At 33.3% G+C, this 19,146-nt stretch overlaps 1 protein-coding gene across 12 annotated transcripts in view; it reads left to right on the forward strand.

Annotated features, from left to right (window-relative positions):
* Nucleotides 1-19,146, forward strand: part of ASAP1 (ArfGAP with SH3 domain, ankyrin repeat and PH domain 1) — a 568,420-nt gene that overhangs the window by 370,505 nt on the left and 178,769 nt on the right. For 10 of the 12 annotated variants that reach the window (XM_074265489.1, XM_074265495.1, XM_074265486.1 and 7 more), the window contains one exon: nucleotides 4,697-4,769. The exons of the other annotated variants lie outside the window; for them this stretch is intronic. In XM_074265489.1, the coding sequence (XP_074121590.1) occupies nucleotides 4,697-4,769 (73 nt within the window). The remainder of the gene's footprint in view (nucleotides 1-4,696; nucleotides 4,770-19,146) is intronic. 12 annotated transcript variants of the gene reach the window in all.

Genomic DNA, 19,146 nt, shown 5'->3' on the forward strand with positions numbered 1-19,146 from the left:
GGAACTAATGAAAAAAAAGTCAGAGGAAGGTGGTCTAAGTGTACCTGATTTAAAGCTATATTATAAAGCAACCGTCACCAAAACCATTTGGTATTGGCTAAGAAATAGACTAGTTGATCAGTGGCATAGGTTAGGTTCCCAGGACAAGATAGTGAATAAAAATAGCAATCTAATCTTTGACAAACCCAAAGATCCCAAATTTTGGGATAAGAATTCATTATTTGACAAAAACTGCTGGGAAAACTGGAAATTAGTATGGCAGAAACTAGGCATGGACCCACATTTAACACCACATACTAAGATTAGATCAAAATGGGTCCAAGATTTAGGCATAAAGAACGAAATCATAAATAAATTGGAGGAACATGGGATGGTTTACCTCTCAGACTTGTGGAGGAGGAAGGAGTTTGTGTCCAAGGGAGAACTAGAGACCATTATTGATCACAAAATAGAACATTTTGATTACACCAAATTAAAAAGTTTCTGTACAAACAAAACTAATGCAAACAAGATTAGAAGGGAAGTAACAAATTGGGAAAAAATTTTTACAGTTAAAGGTTCTGATAAAGGCCTCATCTCCAAAATATACAGAGAATTGACTTTAATCTATAAGAAATCAAGCCATTCTCCAATTGATAAATGGTCAAAGGATATGAACAGACAATTTTCAGATGATGAAATTAAAACTATTTCCACTCATATGAAAGAGTGTTCCAAATCACTAGTGATCAGAGAAATGCAAATTAAGACAACTCTGAGGTATCATTACACACCTGTCAGATTGGCTAAGATGACAGGAACAAATAACGATGAATGTTGGAGGGGCTGTGGGAAAACTGGGACACTGATGCATTGTTGGTGGAGTTGTGAAAGAATCCAACCATTCTGGAGAGCAATCTGGAATTATGCCCAAAAAGTTATCAAAATGTGCATACCCTTTGACCCAGCCATACTACTACTGGGCTTATACCCCAAGGAACTACTAGAGAAGGGAAAGGGTCCTGTATGTGCCAAAATGTTTGTGGCAGCCCTTTTCATAGTGGCTAGAAGCTGGAAGATGAATGGATGTCCATCAATTGGAGAATGGTTGGGTAAACTATGGTATATGAATGTTATGGAATATTATTGTTCTATAAGAAATGACCAACAGGAGAAATATAGAGAGGCTTGGAGAGACTTACATCAACTGATGCTGAGTGAAACGAGCAGAACCAGAAGATCATTATACACTTCAACAATGATACTGTACGAGGATGTATGCTGATGGAAGTGGATTTCTTCAACATAGAGAAGAGCTAATCCAATTCCAATTGATTAATGATGGAAAGAACCAGCTACATCCAGAAAAGGAACAATGGGAAATGAATGTAAACTGTTATTTTTACCTTCTGAATCCAATTCTTCCTGTGCAACAAAAAATTCGGTTCTACACACATATATTGTATCTAAATTATACTGTAATATATTTAACATATATAAGACTGCTTGCCATCTGGGGGAGGGGTTTGGGGGAGGAAGGGAAAAAATCTGAATAGAAGTAAGTGCAAGGGATAATGTTGTAAAAAATTACCCATGCATATGTACTGTCAAAAAATGTTATAATTATAAAATAAAATAAAAATAAATTTAAAAAAAAAAAAAAAAAAAAAAAGATAGTACTGTTTGTTCACAGGGTTGTTGTGAGGACCAAATAAAATTAGCTTGTGTAGAGTGCCTTTGAAATCTTAAAGTACTATAAATGTCAGCTGCTTTATTATTACTGCTTTGGAGGTGAGAGGTTCAGCCTACTAATTTTATTAGTATGGGGAGCTCCGAATATGTAAATTTATTTCATTGTTGAAGATCTCTGGCTTTATGACAAGTTTATAATATCTAGAGGTTGTAGAAAGTTGCCCTGGGCAGTGAAATATTAACTTGGACATGACATGGTCCTGTAGGCTTATACTAGCTTTTATTGAGTACAAGATATTCTTTAAACTACTACAACATGTTATATCATCTTAGTGAAAATGGTGGTAGTCAGTGGTGATAGTGATGATGATTATTTATGTAATACCAAGAGATAGCATTGACTTGGTGGATAGAGAAACTGTCCTTGAAATCAGGAAAAACCTGGTTAAGTCTTATTTACCAGATGTACTATTTGGAAATCTCTACGTAAAAGTTTCCCAGACAACTTTCTGAGAACACAAGCTACAAAAGAACTGTTAAATCTGTATAGAGTGTTTCTTCTCTAGAAATTCCCTGAATCTGTAAAATCACGGGACCATTCTAATACACAGAATACTAACTAACCTATTTCTCAGTTTTCTTCCTTTTGATTTATGCACATGAGTTGTTAATTAGTCATGGATGTGAGGAAGCAAATAAATTGAAAAACAAGGAACTGTAAATAGAACTCATGAGTTGTTAATAGTATTAGTAATAATGATGATAAGGGTGTTAGCAGCAATAACAAAAATAATCTGTCCTTCCAAAAGTAAATCTACTTTGCCTGCTTAAAAATAAGCATTAATGACATTATTTTTTATAATATTAGTCATCATAGTAATATAGTCTAACCTGCTTCATTTATAGGAGATAAAATTAAGACCTAAAGGCCTAGTGATCTGTCTAGGGGTCACACGATTATTCAGTGGTTAAATCAGGATTAGAAGAATTCAGAATCTGTTTGCTTTTGTCCAGTGCTTCTTCCACGATGCGGAAAATGGGAATGGGACCTTGCATTTAAAAATGGACAAGGAATGTTTTAAATATTTTTAAATGTCCTTGCTTTTTCCGAGAATGCTTAGACTTGTATCTTTCTCATAGCCCTCACTCTTCACTCACTCACTCAGATAAGTAGAACTACTGTTTTCCACTATGACTCCACTCTGCCTATAAGATATTGTTCATGTTATTTATCCTACATGTCTTAGAAAGAGATCTATATAATAAAACTTGAAATGGGAGTTGGAAAGGCAGTGGTCAGATGTGTTGAGTACACAGGATGATATATATTTACTCTGACTTTTTTTTTTTTCCCTGAGGCTGGCGTTAAGTGACTTGCCCAGGGTCACACAGCTAGGAAGTGTTAAGTGTCTGAGACCAGATTTGAACTTGGGTCCTCCTGAATTCAAGGCTGGTGCTCTATCACTGCGCCACCTAGCTGCCCCCATTTACTCTGACTTTTAATAAAACATTAGATTTTTTTTTTTTTTAAATCACAAATGTTAATGTTAAAACAGTAATAATAAGAGAGAAGTATATTTGTGGAATTTATATGTATATATTCTATATATAAACACATGTGTTTAGTCAACATGCACAGCATAAATCTAAAATCTACGTGAGACAACAGCACAAAGGCAAAATAATTCCCAAACCTAGCCTCCTCAGATGTATAGAAATTTGCCTTGGCTTTGCCTTCAACCCTTAGTCCCATTTGGCACCAAACTATAGCTATTAATCTCACGTCAAAGCGTGCAACTTTTATTCCACTAACTTTTATAGACTTATAGAGTCTAAACATCATCTAGTTCAATTCCTACTCTTGTCATTGTTAAATCAAATTTAATGAAAACTGAAAAGTACTTTAGAGGTCATAAGATCATTGATTTAAAACCAGAGGAGATCCCAAAAGTTTTTAGTCCAGTCTCTTCTTTGAGTCCCAGAGAATATAATAATGCAATTATATCCATTTGTAGATTATTTTTAAATGTATTTTCTTACATTCCCCAGTAAGACTGAGATTGGACATTAATTCTTTTATATATGCCCAGAGATTATAATCAACAATAGCTCATTTTTACATAATCAACTAATCTGTATTAATTACTATGTGCCAAGTATGCAAAGTACTAAGTAATGGGAGTATAAAAGAAAGCCACACCTTCCCCCCCCCAAAAAAAAAAAAAAAAGAAAAAAGAAAACAGGCAACAACAACAAAAACCAAGACTACTGGAGGAAATATGACATTTAATAATTATAATTCATTCCTATATGTTATCTCATTTAAAAATATTAGTACTATTTAGTGTATGTCAGGAACTATGCTAAATACTTTATAATTATTATTTCATTTGATCCTCACAACAACTCTGAGAAGTTGAAGAAACGGGTATATAGAACTCAAGTGATATGCTTAAGGTCATATAGCTAGAGTCCAGATTCAGCACTCTATCCACTGTGCACCTTAGCTGCCTCGTTTGATCCCCATAACAATTCTCTGAGGTACAGAATAGTGTAAATTATTTCTCTCCCTCTTCATAAATCAGGAAAATGGGAATCAAAGATATGTTTTGTTCAGGTTTACATGGCTACTAAACGATGGAATTGGGGCTGAAAATCAAATCTCCCAAACTGTTCATTTCAGTGTTGTTTCTACTATTCTTGTGCTAGTACTGGTATAGTTTTTTGTGTTAAGCTTTCTATGTTGAGTGACTGCCACATCATCATCTTGATTCTCAGAGACTTATACATGTGAAGGACTGAGTGACAAAAGATTTCCCACGATGACTCTGTCAACACATTCAGAGTACTTCTAGTGCCTGAAGTTAGCTATTTATAAATATGTCACTGCATGTGGTGTTTGTTCTTATGCTTAGAAAAAGCAAATGCAGAGAGGACTGGTTCTTTATTTCTTTTCATTAATGAACTCTTTATTTAATCATTCATTCATTTATTTATTTTTACTTTTTGTTTTGGTTTTGTTTAGGCTCTAGACCAAGATAGAACTGCCCTCCAGAAAGTGAAAAAATCTGTAAAAGCAATATACAATTCTGGTCAAGGTAAGCCTCTTCAAAGCCACTAGCATGAATTATTAAATGATGTCTCCAGAGTTTGCTTTGTTGTTTGCAGGATGTTAAATTTGTAGAACAGTTGATGCAAGTGACAAACTAGGTCAAACAAATTCCGTTTTTATCATCTGTCCCCTCCAGCTCTATTCTCTGCCAAAATCTGTTAGTGGTTTTAAAGGGGGGGAAAGAGCAACAATTTGAAGTTGCTATAGGGAGGTGAGGGGTGGGGTTTAAATGAGGCAACAGTGAAAGCCTCCACATTCAGTAGGTCAGCATTTAATTCTAATAAACTAAAACTTTAAAAATCAGAAATAGAACCTTCAGGAAAATAAAAGCAGGTCTTCTTTTATTAGAAGAAACAAATCAAAGTAGAGTTCACCTTAAGTATCACTTATGGCCTCCAGAGCTACAGACAAGGAAAGGCTGAGAAGTGATAATGTCTTCTGTTCCTGGCCTGCTCTCTCCTTTTGCTTTTGTTCATGCTATCTATTCAGATAAACATCTACCCAAAATCCAAAAACCTCATGGTAAAATTTCTCTCTTCACTCAAAATCCTACTCAACTGTTACTTCTTCAGTGAAAGGCTTCTCTTTCCCTCCAAACCAAAAATGATCTCTCCCCCTCAAGTTTCTGATTTGAATTTTCTTTCATATTTTTCATATTTTAGTTAGATTATCAATTTCCTGAAGTAATTTATTATGTATATCCCAAATGTCTAACTTGGTACTTTACAATTACTTTAAAAGTAATTACCATTGCTTTACAAGTAATGGATTATGTCTTACTTGTTTGTGTATCCCAAGTGTCTAACTTGGTACTTTGCATTTCTAGATACTTAATAATGTTGCCCATGTGCACTAATTGCTAAAACTCATGTAGTTAAATCATTCAGTTTATCTAGACTTTTGGAATTCTTTGTATTTATAACATTCTGGTTTGCATGTGTAGTTTCTTCCTTTTTAGATTAATAAGTTTGTTAAGTGTGGGAATTGGGTCTTACCTCATATGTGTATCTCCAATAGGTCATTTACAATCAAAGACCTTTGATAAGTTGCCATATGCTACAATTGATATAGTTGTAAAGTAATATCATCATAGAAGTGGTTTTTAAATAACCTTAAACTTTCCCTAGAACAAAGACCTATGTTTTAAATTCCAACTTTCTCCTGATGATGTGATATGACTGAGTCATAGAAATTTATATTCTCTAAAGAATCTAACTTGGGGATCAGGTAACAAAGGAGAATTTGGTAAAGAGGCTATAACACTTTCAAACAAAGAATTGTTTAGGAGAAACTTTATTGTCATTAAAGATATGATTGGGAGAGAAAAAGTAAGGCAAGAACAAAGACAATGGACAATGCACATGCTTCTTTGGTATTTTCATGAGATCAAAAGAAAGAGCGGAAGATCCCTGACATGAAGGGTAGACTCTCAGTGAGGAACTTATGAGAGAATGCAAAAAATGTGTCACAGAGACTAGGCAGGCATGGATAGGTTGACATAGCCTGACACATGTAGGCACTCAATAATGCTTATTGACTATTGCCAGAGGGGATGTCCATAATCAGTAAGAACCAGATCAGTTATCAAAGTAAAGATGATAATAATTAAAATGACTTAGTCACTACTTTTTGTTCACATGGAACTTTACCTGCCATTCCCTTCTTCAGAATGAAACTTGTTACCTTTGAGACTATAAGGAAAAGATAAGGGAATCAAAGTATAAAATTATACACTGAATTCTAGAAGTAAAATGGAATGTTCACATTTCTACTGTAATCTGGTCAAAGGTTCTCAGGATAGGGTGATGTTTGTTTTTTTAATGTTCTTGTCATCATTTTATTTCTTTATATCTGGGTTTCTCAAACCTTTTTTATGATTCTTTCTCTTGAAAAGTTTTGCCATGATTCCAGGAAAAGATTCCCTATATTTGCAGTACTGGAAACCTCCTTACAATGACAAGCACAGAAATAATTTTGGCTGTACAGATTGTTATTTTGTCAGTGTCTACTTATTTTCCTTCAGGATGGATGCTCTAGATTTGACCGGTGTTATGAACTAGTAGTTCTCAATTTATCTCTCTCTTTTTAAAAATTTGAAATTCTGTGAGACAGAGAATAAGGGAAAGAACAAGTTTCACAGATACCTTGTGTATTGTTTCCAATATTTACTTTCTCTCCATGGTCACTAAATCCTGAGATCTCTGAGCTTCAGGGAAAATGTATCAGTCTTATAAAAGTGTGTTGTCCTAGTTAGAGGCTTGCTATTTTCCTACAGACCAAATTTAACAAACTTTAAAGGAAATCTGTTTTCTTATTTTTCCAGTATGGGAAAATCAGCCTGACATAGAAGTCAGTATATTCTGATATCAAGCAAGTCAGAAATTCTTTACTTCCCTATAGAATCTTGTACTTATACTTTATCATTCTATGTGCTTTATAAAGACTGGCTAGTAGTTATTACATAGGTTGACTATATGAATAGAAGTCATTTTTCCATCTCTCCCAGCCTCTCAACACCAGAGCTTCATACATAATAGATACTTAATATACAAACTCTTGACATTTATCTTGGGAAATTCTGTAATATACTTCTCTCTTGCCTACTTCTTCTGAAACAAAATTGTCTAAGTGCATGGGTAAAAATTGTTGAGAAGAAGACTTAGTGTAGATATAAGGAAAAACTTTCTCAATAGTCAGAGCTTTTGAGGAAGTTTTTCCTTATATATACACTAGTGATCATTTGTCAAAAATGCCATATAAGGTATTCCTGTCCTGAGATGCACTGAACCATAGGATTTCTGTTGTTCCCTACAGCTTTGAGAGTCTATGAATATATGTAAAGATGTCACATTTTTTGACATCTTTACATATATTCATAGACTCTCAAAGCTGTAGGGAACAACAGCAATACTAACCATCATTTCAAGAAAATTTGATATTATATATTCAGTGTTCCTCAATGTGTCTCATTTCTACAAATTAGGGGTAGATGGAGATGCCTTCTAATATCTCTTTGGGATCAAAGTTTTCTTTGGAGAAATAAATTTATATCCCTCTTAAAAACTCCTTACATTATGGCACTACATGATTTGTTGCTAGGAGATTATTTGTTCTCTAGGAGAATATTGATTTTAAATATACATGCTATTGTACTAAGAAGCAACTTGGGATCAATGAAAAAACTTTGAAGTTTCCGAATACAATCTAACTAGATTGCTAGATAATAGGAATATAAAGAGAGGAATAAAAAGTTTTTTATTTAGTTTTAGGTAAAGTCCATGAACATTTCATGGAATTATAGCATTGGAAGGGACTTTCAGAACTATCTAGTCCAACCCTTCTTTAATATATTCTATATGTGATTTTATGTATATAGCTTTGTGGCAGTTTTGTTGTTACTGTTTTGCATTTTGTTTCCTCCATTAGACTTTGAGCTCTTTGATGACAACAATCCTTTTTTTTTTCCTTGCCTTTCTTTATATCCCAAGTGCTTAGCCTAGTGACTTGCACAGATAGTACATACTTAATACATGCATGTTAATTGCTTCTACTACACTTCCCAAAATTAGTCTTAGATGTCTGTAGTAAAAGGAGATCTGTTAGATTCCACTCTTGGTAGTACTAAATTCACTTGTTGTTACCTTGAAGCCACAAAGATCAAATTTAATCAAATTAAATCATTACCTTTCAGAATATTTGGATAACACTATTACCTCCCTAATTATTTTTCTTTTTCAAACTAACATTCCATAGTCTTTGAAAGAATCTCTAATAGTCCAGTAGGATCTGTAGACCATTCAACAACCTAATCAGCTTCTATAGGAGCCTTTCTGGATTATCAAGTTCTTCAGAACTTGCACAAAGGAGAATTCAGAACTCCATATTATAGACATTATGTCTCTGCTAATGCAGCCTAACTTTGTCAGTTTTTTGAGCAGCCATGTCACATTGATGTCTTCTTTTGATTTTGCAGTCCAATATCCATATCTCCCTTCTGCCCTTCCCCATATTTTCTCGTGAACTATTGTTTTTCATTTGCCTAATCTAGAGCTTGTAAGGCTGTTTTTTTTTTTTTTTTTTTTTTTTTTTTGTACCCAGGTGTGGAACTTTATATTTAATCTAACTTTAATATAAGTGAGGTTTAATTTAGTTCGGAGTGACCTTGTTAGCCTAACACACCTTTTTCAATCCTCATTCTTTTATCTAATATGTTAGCTTTGTATCATCTTCAGATTTGATGAGCATGTTGTTTCTATTAGTAAATATGGTAAAGAACAGAAGGTCAAGGACAAATCCTAGATGGACTTCATTGGGCACCTTCTTCCTGGTTGAAACCAAATCATTAACAACTACATTTTGGTTCCTGTCATTCAACTAGTTGTTCATTCATCTAGTTGCAGTATCATCAAGCCCATGTTCAATTATCTTGACTACAAGAATAACATAAAACATTTTTAAAAATGCTTTAGTGAAATCTAGTCTATAAAATTTCCATGTTCTATCAGTCAAAAAAGAAATGGGATTCAACATCTACTAACTTTATTTGAGTTATACAACTGTTAGAATATGTGTTTTCATCATTTTGTGAGAATAAATATCTCTATAACCAATTGTCCATTAAAAATAACCAAATGAGTAAAACATTAGTCTCTAATATCTTTCCATGATATATGTTCAATGGAATCTAGGCCTTTGTTGTCCAAAAGAGCTTTTGGTTTTGTCCAAAGAAGCCACATGAGGTCTTATTTCTGGTATCCATTTCTTGGTATGTTTCCATCCTTGCCTCTCAGTTCCATATTCCCACAGAGCTAAAGTTATATTAATGTAGTTTGATCTTGTAAAAGGATTTTATTAAATAAATCTATATTCTTGTTTTCTCTATATTAAACATGTTCATTGGGGGAATTATTATTTTTCTAATTTTTAAGCTCTTTTAAAATACATATTATTTTTATCCTTCAGCTGTTTTACTATTGATAGCAATCATAAATGAAAAGACATCTAATGAGACAACTTTTAATAGTGTTAAAAAAAAAAAGTAGTCATTTGATTTGGAAATTGCTTTGGGAATTTGTGAGTTTGCTATTGTTCCCATTGCACATAAAAAAGAAACTTAGATTTTTGTCCTAAGCCTTAGAATTAATGGAATTTGAACTGAAAGCATCTTTAGAGATTGTTTCGTTTTATAGATGACAAAACTGAGACCTAGAATAGCTGAGTGACTTAGCCAAATATACACAGGACTAGGATTAGAGCTAAAACCTTCTGATTCCATTCTTGCCAATAATAACAGAATTAACTATTATTGTTGATTTGCCCAAGGATTTCTAGTATAAGACTCCGTACATAGAAGACATTTACTAAATGTTTATTTGATGAATTAATGAATAAATGAACAATTGAGTAAATTTTCAAACTATTCATTTGGTAAATATTTTTTAAACTCCTACTTTGTTCCAGGCACTGGGTTAATTGCTAGGATTGCAAAAAGAGGAAAAAGAAAATCCCTGTTTTCAAAGAACTCACATTTTGTTTTCCTGTGTTTTGGGGGTTTTTTTTTTTTTTTTTTTTAATGTTTTTGAGTCTCTTAGATATTGTGATCAAATGTAAACATGTTGAAGACAGGGACTGTTTCCTTTTTTTTTTTTTTTTTTTCCCCCTTATAGCCTCAGATCTGAGACAGTGCCTAGCATATAATAGGGGCTTATTAAGTATTTGTAGATTTTATAACTAACATTAACTCTTATTTGGGAAAATTGCTTCTATATTGCTTATACAGCCCTTAGCTGAAGTAAGAGAACCTGAATTCAAATATTATCTGGGTAACCTCGGATAAATCACTTCACTTGGATCATAGTTTCCTCATTTATAGGAGTTTAGGGTCAATGGTCTTTTAGGTCCCATTTAGCTATACATATATTGCTATAAAAAGTCATGCCAACAACTATAAAAATTTTCAATTAAATTCCAATCTACTATGCGCTAATTTCTTGGTTTCATTTTGTATATTAGTATTTTTTTTTGGGGGGGGGAGGAATAATTCTGAATATGTTTTGCATGATCTATATAGCTATCAATATACTGAAAGCCCAGTTACTGAAATTATGTGAAATGTTGAAATATTTCCTCAAGTCAGGGCATACTTGACTTTTAAAAATTATCTTCTCTGAATTTCTGTCTTATAATGATTAAGAGGGTTTAGGCTATTTGATTGTCCTACTGAATTTGCTTGGGTCAGAATGCATGAAGCTTTTTTAAAAATTGTAAGCATGCAAAATAAATTATGGCTCCTTATAGGAAATATTTCCTGCTTTTTGTGTTTTCTATAAAGTTATGAAGAGTCTACTTAATTTCCTTCTCAGGAAAAATTTGCAATTTAGACTGAATTGATTTAGGCCAAGTCATCCCATCTTAATATACAAGTCTTTTTTTCTGCACATTTAAGTGCTTCTTACAGTGTATATGTTGATCTTATCAGAAAGACAGAAGGGAAAAAAAAAAAACAGGAAAAATTTCCCACAGTATTCAGTATTCAGGCTTGTTAGTTCCTCAGTCATTACAATCAGTTATCCCAGAATGGACTCCCCTGATAAATTCTGAGCTTTTTGTAACATTAAAAGCTCCTTTAAAGAGGCAGATAATAAGTAAATAAATGAAAAAATAAAATCATATATTAAAAGCCTGTTCAAAGATCACTGCAGATGGTGAAATTTAAAGTCTCTTGCTGTGTAAAAGGAAAGCTGTAGCAAATCTGGACAGCATACTAAAAAGCAGAGACATCACCTTGCTGACCAAAGTCCATATAGTTTATGCTATGGTTTTTCCATTAGTGATGTAAGAATTGTACTACAACGAAACCTGAGAACCTCAGAATTGACACTTTTAAATTGTGCTGCTGGAGAAGACTTGAGAGTCCCTTGAATAGCAAGAAGATAAAATCAATCAATTCTTAAAAAAGAAATTGATTCTAGCTATTCATTGGAAGGTCTAAAACTAAAACTGCAAGCTTCCATACTTTGCCCATATAATAAGAAGACAGGGCTCATCAGAAAAGACTTCAAGAAATAGTAGTGGCAGAAGGACCTGGTGTGTCCGTGAAGTCACAAAGAATAGGAATGACTAAATCACTGAAGAACAGGTTATAAAGCACTCTACTAAGTTCTGGGGTTACAAATAGAAGAGCAAGGCAATTCCTACTTTTCAAAAGACTCACATTAAAATAGGATAGTCACATAACAGAGGTTTCATCTGCAAGTTAGATGAAAAGACCCATTGGTCCTGGGGTGCTGCAGCTAAGCAAATGTAATGCATCTTCTTCATGAAGCCATTTCCATTAATTAAACTGTATCTGTTTCTGATATTGAGCTGTTTAAGGATTCCAAGGACTTTTAGGGTGAGAACTTTGAGTCTTTAGTAACTGTGACTCTTAAGGAATTTGAGACAGTGATACATGCAGTGGCAGTTGACAAGTCAAATATTCAGAGAAGGATTGCTTCTCTGGATGATGGCTATGAGGGCTGAGCTTCCAGTGTTTTTGAAAGTCTGCTCATCATTGCAGTTCTCTAAGCTGTTGGTCTTTGAATTATTGGCTGTCTCTATTAAGAGTACAAGAGAAGGTGATAATTGAAGTGTTGGCAGAAGTATGAAATTCCTAGCACACATCACCCCTTGTCAGATTTCTCTCAGATCATTTTGCTACTTCAGATAACCTCTAACCTATTGTATAGGAAATTTATGTTTCTACCATATGACCTCTGCAGTTTTTTCTAGCTTTGAAATTCTGTGAATCTATGATTCAGTAGCTTCATAATTTTTTTTTTTTTTTAACCTTTCCTTCTTCCCTAACTCTTCCTTAACTCTTAAGAATTCAAGAAAGTCAGGGTAATACAGACTAGGTCATCTATGCATATTTGTAGGATAATCTTGCAAAAATTCAGATTATACATTTTATAATGTAGCAAGATTAAACAGGATCTAGGATCTCTTAAGTCTTATTTGTAGTCTTACTTGCCAACCCTAGATTACTTCTTATTCTGCTACTTAATGCATTTCCTAATTTAATCTTAAACCACCCAAGTGAAAGTGAGAGAGGAGTGTGTATGTGTTTCCTCATTAGTTAATACAATTCCAATATGTCCTTCAATTAGTAAACTCAGAGCCACCAGCCCAGTTAAAAAAAAAGTTATTTAATTGAGAAGTTTTCTTTCCCAATAGTAGCTACTTCTTATATATGAATATAATTCTGTAGTCTTCTTATATTAAATACATATTGACATTTCTAAATATTTAATCAAATATATGAAATAACTAAATGGTGCAGTGCACCATGCAGACTTGAAGCCTGTAAGATCTGAGTTCAGATAGTACCTGAGACACCTGGCAAATCACTTAATCTTGATCAGTTTTCTCATCTGTCAAATAGGGACCATAATAACACTTATCTTAGAGGATTTTTGTGAGGCTCTAATAAGATAAGGTATATAAAGTACATTGCAAAACTCTTTTTACAATTAACTGTGAAAAAAGCAAAAATGGAAATAAGTAATTTTAATATTTTAGATATGAGAGTGAGCACAGCCAGTCACTGTAACAGCACAAAATTACTTTTGAAAAAACCCTATTCAGCTCCTTCAGGCTAACTAATCAAGTCTCTTTGCAAGAATTTTCTTCTTTAAAAGCAGATAGATGACACAGTGAATAGAATCCTGGACCTGTAGTCAGGGAAAACCTGAGTTCAAATCCACTCTCAGATAACTTAACATTTACTAGCTGTGTGACCCTAAGCAAATCACTTAAGCCCAATTACCCACCCACCCACCCCCCCAAAAAAAAGGAAGAAAGAAAAGAAAAAGAATCCTCTTCCTTTTCATTCTAAGTATCTCAGTCTCTCCAGTCACAAAAGGAAAATAGACTCTATGGATGACTTCTTATAGAATGGCAGCTAAATTGTAGCTCCAAGATTCTCTACTTCCTCTTAAAAATACAGTAATATCTTCTATAACCTTGGTGAGAGAGACTATTAAAGCTAATGTTAAGTTATATAGTGGCTTCCTTAACTTTTATGCCAAGATATTTTGTTTAATTAAAAGATTAGAAGCATATGCCTTCAGAACAGACTTAGTCTTATTAACAACACATGGTATCACTTGCAAGTCCATAACATCATATGACTAAAAATTGGGACTCCTAAATCCTTTAATTTTAGTGTGTGCAAAAAAAAAAAAAAAAAAAAAAAGACAGTGGTATGTAATTTGATTATAAGCATATGATATCAAAGTCTTGTTTCCAAAACCTAGTTAAATTATCATGGATGGTTTCATAAATTTATACAGAGCTGGAAAGTGGTTTATTTTTTAAATTTAGGGAGAAGAAAGATAAAGTTAAAAACACAGGAGAGTCATTCCTTAAGGATTCCATAAATTTGTGTTTATGTGTTTAAGTGAAATTAGTTGGTGACTTTTCCCACAAAATTTTGGTACTAAACTAGTTTTTGAATCTTAGGGGATCACACAATGATATACAATGAAACTGAATTCAGAGTTAAACAACCAAGTATATTGGTAAATATAGCTTTAGCTTACATAGGAAATTGGATCCTGTTAGCTAACTTGACTTAATAAATAGGTTTCAAGATATTAAGAAGATGTATAGAAAATGTATTCTTTCTCTCCAAAGCACTGCCCTTTTCTGAACTTTTTTCTTACTCTCAAGGGTGCCACCATTGTCCCAGGCATTCAAGCCCACAATCTCGGTGTCATCCTTAAATTTTCATTCTCACTCACCCTGCATATCCATCATATTGCTTAGTCTTTCCATTTATACTTTCACAGTATTTCTGGTATATGCACCCTTCTCCTTGACATAGATACCCTGGTGTAGACCCTCATGTTCAGACTACTATAATAACCTTTTATGCTTCACAACTTTATCCTCTCCAAGCTACCTTCCAAGTTACTTTGTCTGCTGACAAAGTAATTTTTGTAGAGAGTAGGTCTGACCAGGCCATCTCCCTTCCTACTTACTACATATATTCCAAGGACTTCTTGTTAACCTCCAGAATCATCTATAAAACCTTTTTTTAGATTCTTAAAACCCTGTAGAATCTCCTTCTATCTTCCCATTTTCCTTACATTTTAGTTCTTTCATATAGTTTATGATCCAGCCTCTTTGCTTTCCTCTATAAGACACTCTAGAACTTCATGTTTTTTCATTGGCTTGCTCCTGTTAATGATCTCCCTTCAGATGTCTATTTTCTGGCTTTTCTGGACTCCTTCAAAGGTTAACTTAAATGACACTTTTCTCCTTCCACCTCCCAGTCCCATTCTTTCAATGCCTCCTCTTTGAGATTATTCTCCATTTAGACTCTATATATTTCGGTATGTTGTTCCTTTTTATTTCCCACATCTCTTGGATGAGGTCCTTGAGAGCAGAGATTATATTTGTATTCTTTCTTTGTACTCCCAGCACTTAGCATAGTACCTTGCTCAAAGTAAGCACTTAATAAAACCTTATTAACTGATGATGTTGTATAGCATGAAAAGCCCTACTAGCTATATCACTTTCCACATTGTGATAGCATCTACTTCCCAGGGTGGTTGTAAGAATTAAATGAAATAACATATATAAAACACTGCAAACCTTAGAGTGCTATATAAATGCTAGCTATTGTTATTATTTTTTATTTAAAAAAGCAAACAAACCACAACTAATGAATGTCAAAGAAAACATCTCTTTATGGATGACCTTCTTAGAATATGGCAAATGCACTAGAATAATGTTATCTAAAAAGATTAAAACATTTGCCAACTTTGATATTAATAGATTTTCTAAAAATTATTTTAATGTATATTAATAAATAGTTTAAATGCTACTTTTTTTTCACCATACAAAAGGTTCCAGTGCATAAGATAAACATTTCCTTGTCAAAGAGCAGAAGAGGATAACATGTTAAAATACAGAAGTACTTTGGAAACAAATAGGCTTTACTTCACATAGCAGTAGTAAATATTAACAGCAGGTCTAGGCTGTTGGTTTGTCAAATTTAACCAAAAGTAGTTTATCTCTGGATAGAGCCTCTGAAGTGGCCAAGCTCCAAGAGTAGAATCACAAAGCACACTCTATGAGCAGTGGCCATATAAACTCATCAACACTCATATGTTGATAAAATAGTGTTGAACAAATGCCTGAGTCATGCAGATTTGTTTATGAAATGAGGAAATTTTTTTGGAATGATTCTGGACCTGGTGATTGCTCTCAGAAATTACAAAAGAGCTTGCATTTATTGATCTATGCAGATTATACAATGAAGTAGGTAAAATTATAAGGTATCATTGTTGCATTTTGGGATATGGCCAATATTGGAATTTGTTTTCTTTATTATACTTGTTTGTTACGAGAGTTTTGTTTTCCTTTTCCCCCAGTACAGAAGGGATAGAAGAAAGAAAAAGAAAATACTTGATAATTGGAGGGGGAAAACAACTGATGTAATTAATGAAATAAAAATAGATATCATTGTAGACACAAAAGAAATTGGCATCTAGCCTATACCTGAGAATTTACCATATAAACTATTCTGGATGCAGGGTATCATTATATGTAAAACAAGTCTTCTTAAACTTTTTTTTCATTTGTACCCTTTTTTAACCCCCAAATTTTCATATTCCCTAGTATGTAGACATAAAAATAAGTATAAAAATCAATTATTTACTGATAATCATAATTTTGCAACCCCACATACAGTTATAAGATCTCACATGGAGTCATAATCCATAGTTTTAGAACCTGAGATAATTGTCCACAATTGCTGAGAGAGAACGCAGAACCATAAAAATCTAAAGAAGAATTTAAAATAAATGTCTTCATATTTGATTCTTATAATCTTTTAAATTATTTATAGCTTTTTATTTTCAAAATAGGTACATGGATAATTTTTGACATTCACCTTTACAAAACCCGGTGTTCTACCTTTACAAAACCCAGTGTTCTAATTTTTTCCCTTCTTCCCTTTCCCCCACTTAGCAAGTAATCCAATATATGTTAAATATGTGTAATTCTTCTAAACATATTTCCATCTTTATCATACTGAATAAGAAAAATCAGATCCAAAAGGAAAAAAATTGAGAAAGAAAACAAAATGCAAGCAAACAACAACAAAAAGAGTAAAAATATTATGTTGTAATCCACACTCAGTTTTCACAGTCCTGTCTCTGGGTGCAGATGCCTCTCTTCTTCACAAGACCTGGTCTGGAACTGGTCTGAATCACCTCATTGTTGATGAGAATCATGTCCATCAGAATTGATCATCTTATAATTTTGCTGTTGTAAATAATAATCTCCTGGTTTTGCTCATTTCACTTAGCATAAGTTCATGTCTCTCCAGACTTTTCTGAAATCATCCTGCTAATCGTTTCTTATAGAATAATAATATTTCATAACATTCATATACCATAACTTATTCAACCATTCCCCAACTGATGGACATCCACTCAGTTTCCAGTTTCTTGCCACTACAAAAAGGGTCACCATAAACATTTTTGCACATGTGGGTCCCTTTCCCTCCTTTATGATACTTATAATCTTTAAAGCACATGGAATGAAAAAGCTTTCAGAGCATAGAGATATAATGAAGAGAAATTAAAACTACTGAGAACTAAATGTTATTCTTTTTCTCTGTGCTACTGAAATTTTCCCATGCAAGATGAGCTTATACTCATATATTTTTATTTTTACAGGAGGCAGTCATTTATTTCAAAACATTTCTATCCTAATCCTATGGGAAATTTTTAGATAAATGAGATAACTGATGGTGATGATGAAAGTATTCTACCTGGTATAGTGGAATTGTCATTTTCAATTTCTCATATTGGCCATGACCCAAAATGTGACAATATCTTATAGCTTTATGTATTTCACTGTATAATCTGCATAATCTAACAAGTGGTTAGCCTTTCCTTTAAGATCACCAGTGAGAAGAAGGCAGCCTATTCTGTTTAGGAAGAATTTTAATTATTATCCAATTGTTATCTAGTCTTAATTCTTCTTGTCTGTGGCAACTAAATGACACAGAGGATTCAGAAATACTTGAGTTCAGATTCTTCCCCAGACACTTACTACCTGTGAGACTCTGGGAAAGTCCCTTAACCCCTCTAAGCCTGAGTTTTAGAGATTTTATTACTATACATACTTTGTAACTAGGGATAATAATAGCACTCATTTTCCAGGGTTGTTGTGAAGTTTAAATGAGATAATATATGTAAACACTGACTTTGCACATCTTAAAACTATATAAATGTTAGCTGCTATGGCTGTTATCATTCAATTGAATTGTAAATTCTGAGGAGGCAGGGCCAGTATCTATTTAATTTGTTTATACCTCTCTCTACTGTATATAGCACTCATAAATTCAAATGAATGTTTATATGGAAATGTGTTTGATAATACATAGGAGAAAATTATAGAAACCCTTTTGCGTAAGAAACAATTTCAAAATATCTACACAAAAGTAACCTCTGGAAAGCTATTATCCATAAATTGAATCCCATTGGTAATATTGAACCTAGCTATGAATTTTGGGGCATTTATTATGTCTGGATGAATGAAATCTCTCATTGACATTATGAGATGGAGCCATAATTTTAGACATAGCTAATCACTCACCATTTGAGTTAGGAGAATATGCACCAAAAACAAGTAGAAGATGATTTTAAAGTGATTTAGTTCTTAACTCTTTCATGATCTCATGTCGTTGAAGTCTTACATCCAAATGTAATTTTACTCACCTTTGCCAGTTGCTAAGATTATAATCTTGAAGTTAGAAGTCATATATTACTTACTCATATATTACTTACTCATCTTTATGTTTCCACCCAGTGCATTCAACATAGTTGGAAACATGAAGCAAGCATTTATTATTTACTTCTGTATTGAACAGTGTACAAATACTATCTCATTTGATCTTCACAATGCAGATGTTGCTATGATCTCCATTTTACATTGAGGAAACTGAGGCTACCCCATTGAATCCCGCTCTGATCTCCTACATGTGCCAGCCTTACACTTCCCAGGTTTCCACTTGAGGCATGAAGAGAGTATGAATGTCTAGCTATCTGATCCACCAGTAGTAGGAAGTCAAGTGTTTGGCAAATGAAGGAATAAATGAATTCTTACTCTTTTAAAATTGTTTTCAATAATATTTTATTTTTCTAAATATATGTTAAGATAGTTTTCAATATTCATCTTTGTAAGATGATGTATTCCTATTTTTTCTCCCTCCTTTCCTTACCTCCCCCTCCCCAAGACAGTAAGCAATGTGAAAGAAGTTAAATATGTGCAAAGAATTAGTATTCTTAGTGATATTCAAAAGC

The sequence above is a fragment of the Sminthopsis crassicaudata genome, chromosome 1 (genome assembly GCF_048593235.1).
Source record: "Sminthopsis crassicaudata isolate SCR6 chromosome 1, ASM4859323v1, whole genome shotgun sequence".
NCBI classification, from domain to species: domain Eukaryota; kingdom Metazoa; phylum Chordata; class Mammalia; order Dasyuromorphia; family Dasyuridae; genus Sminthopsis; species Sminthopsis crassicaudata.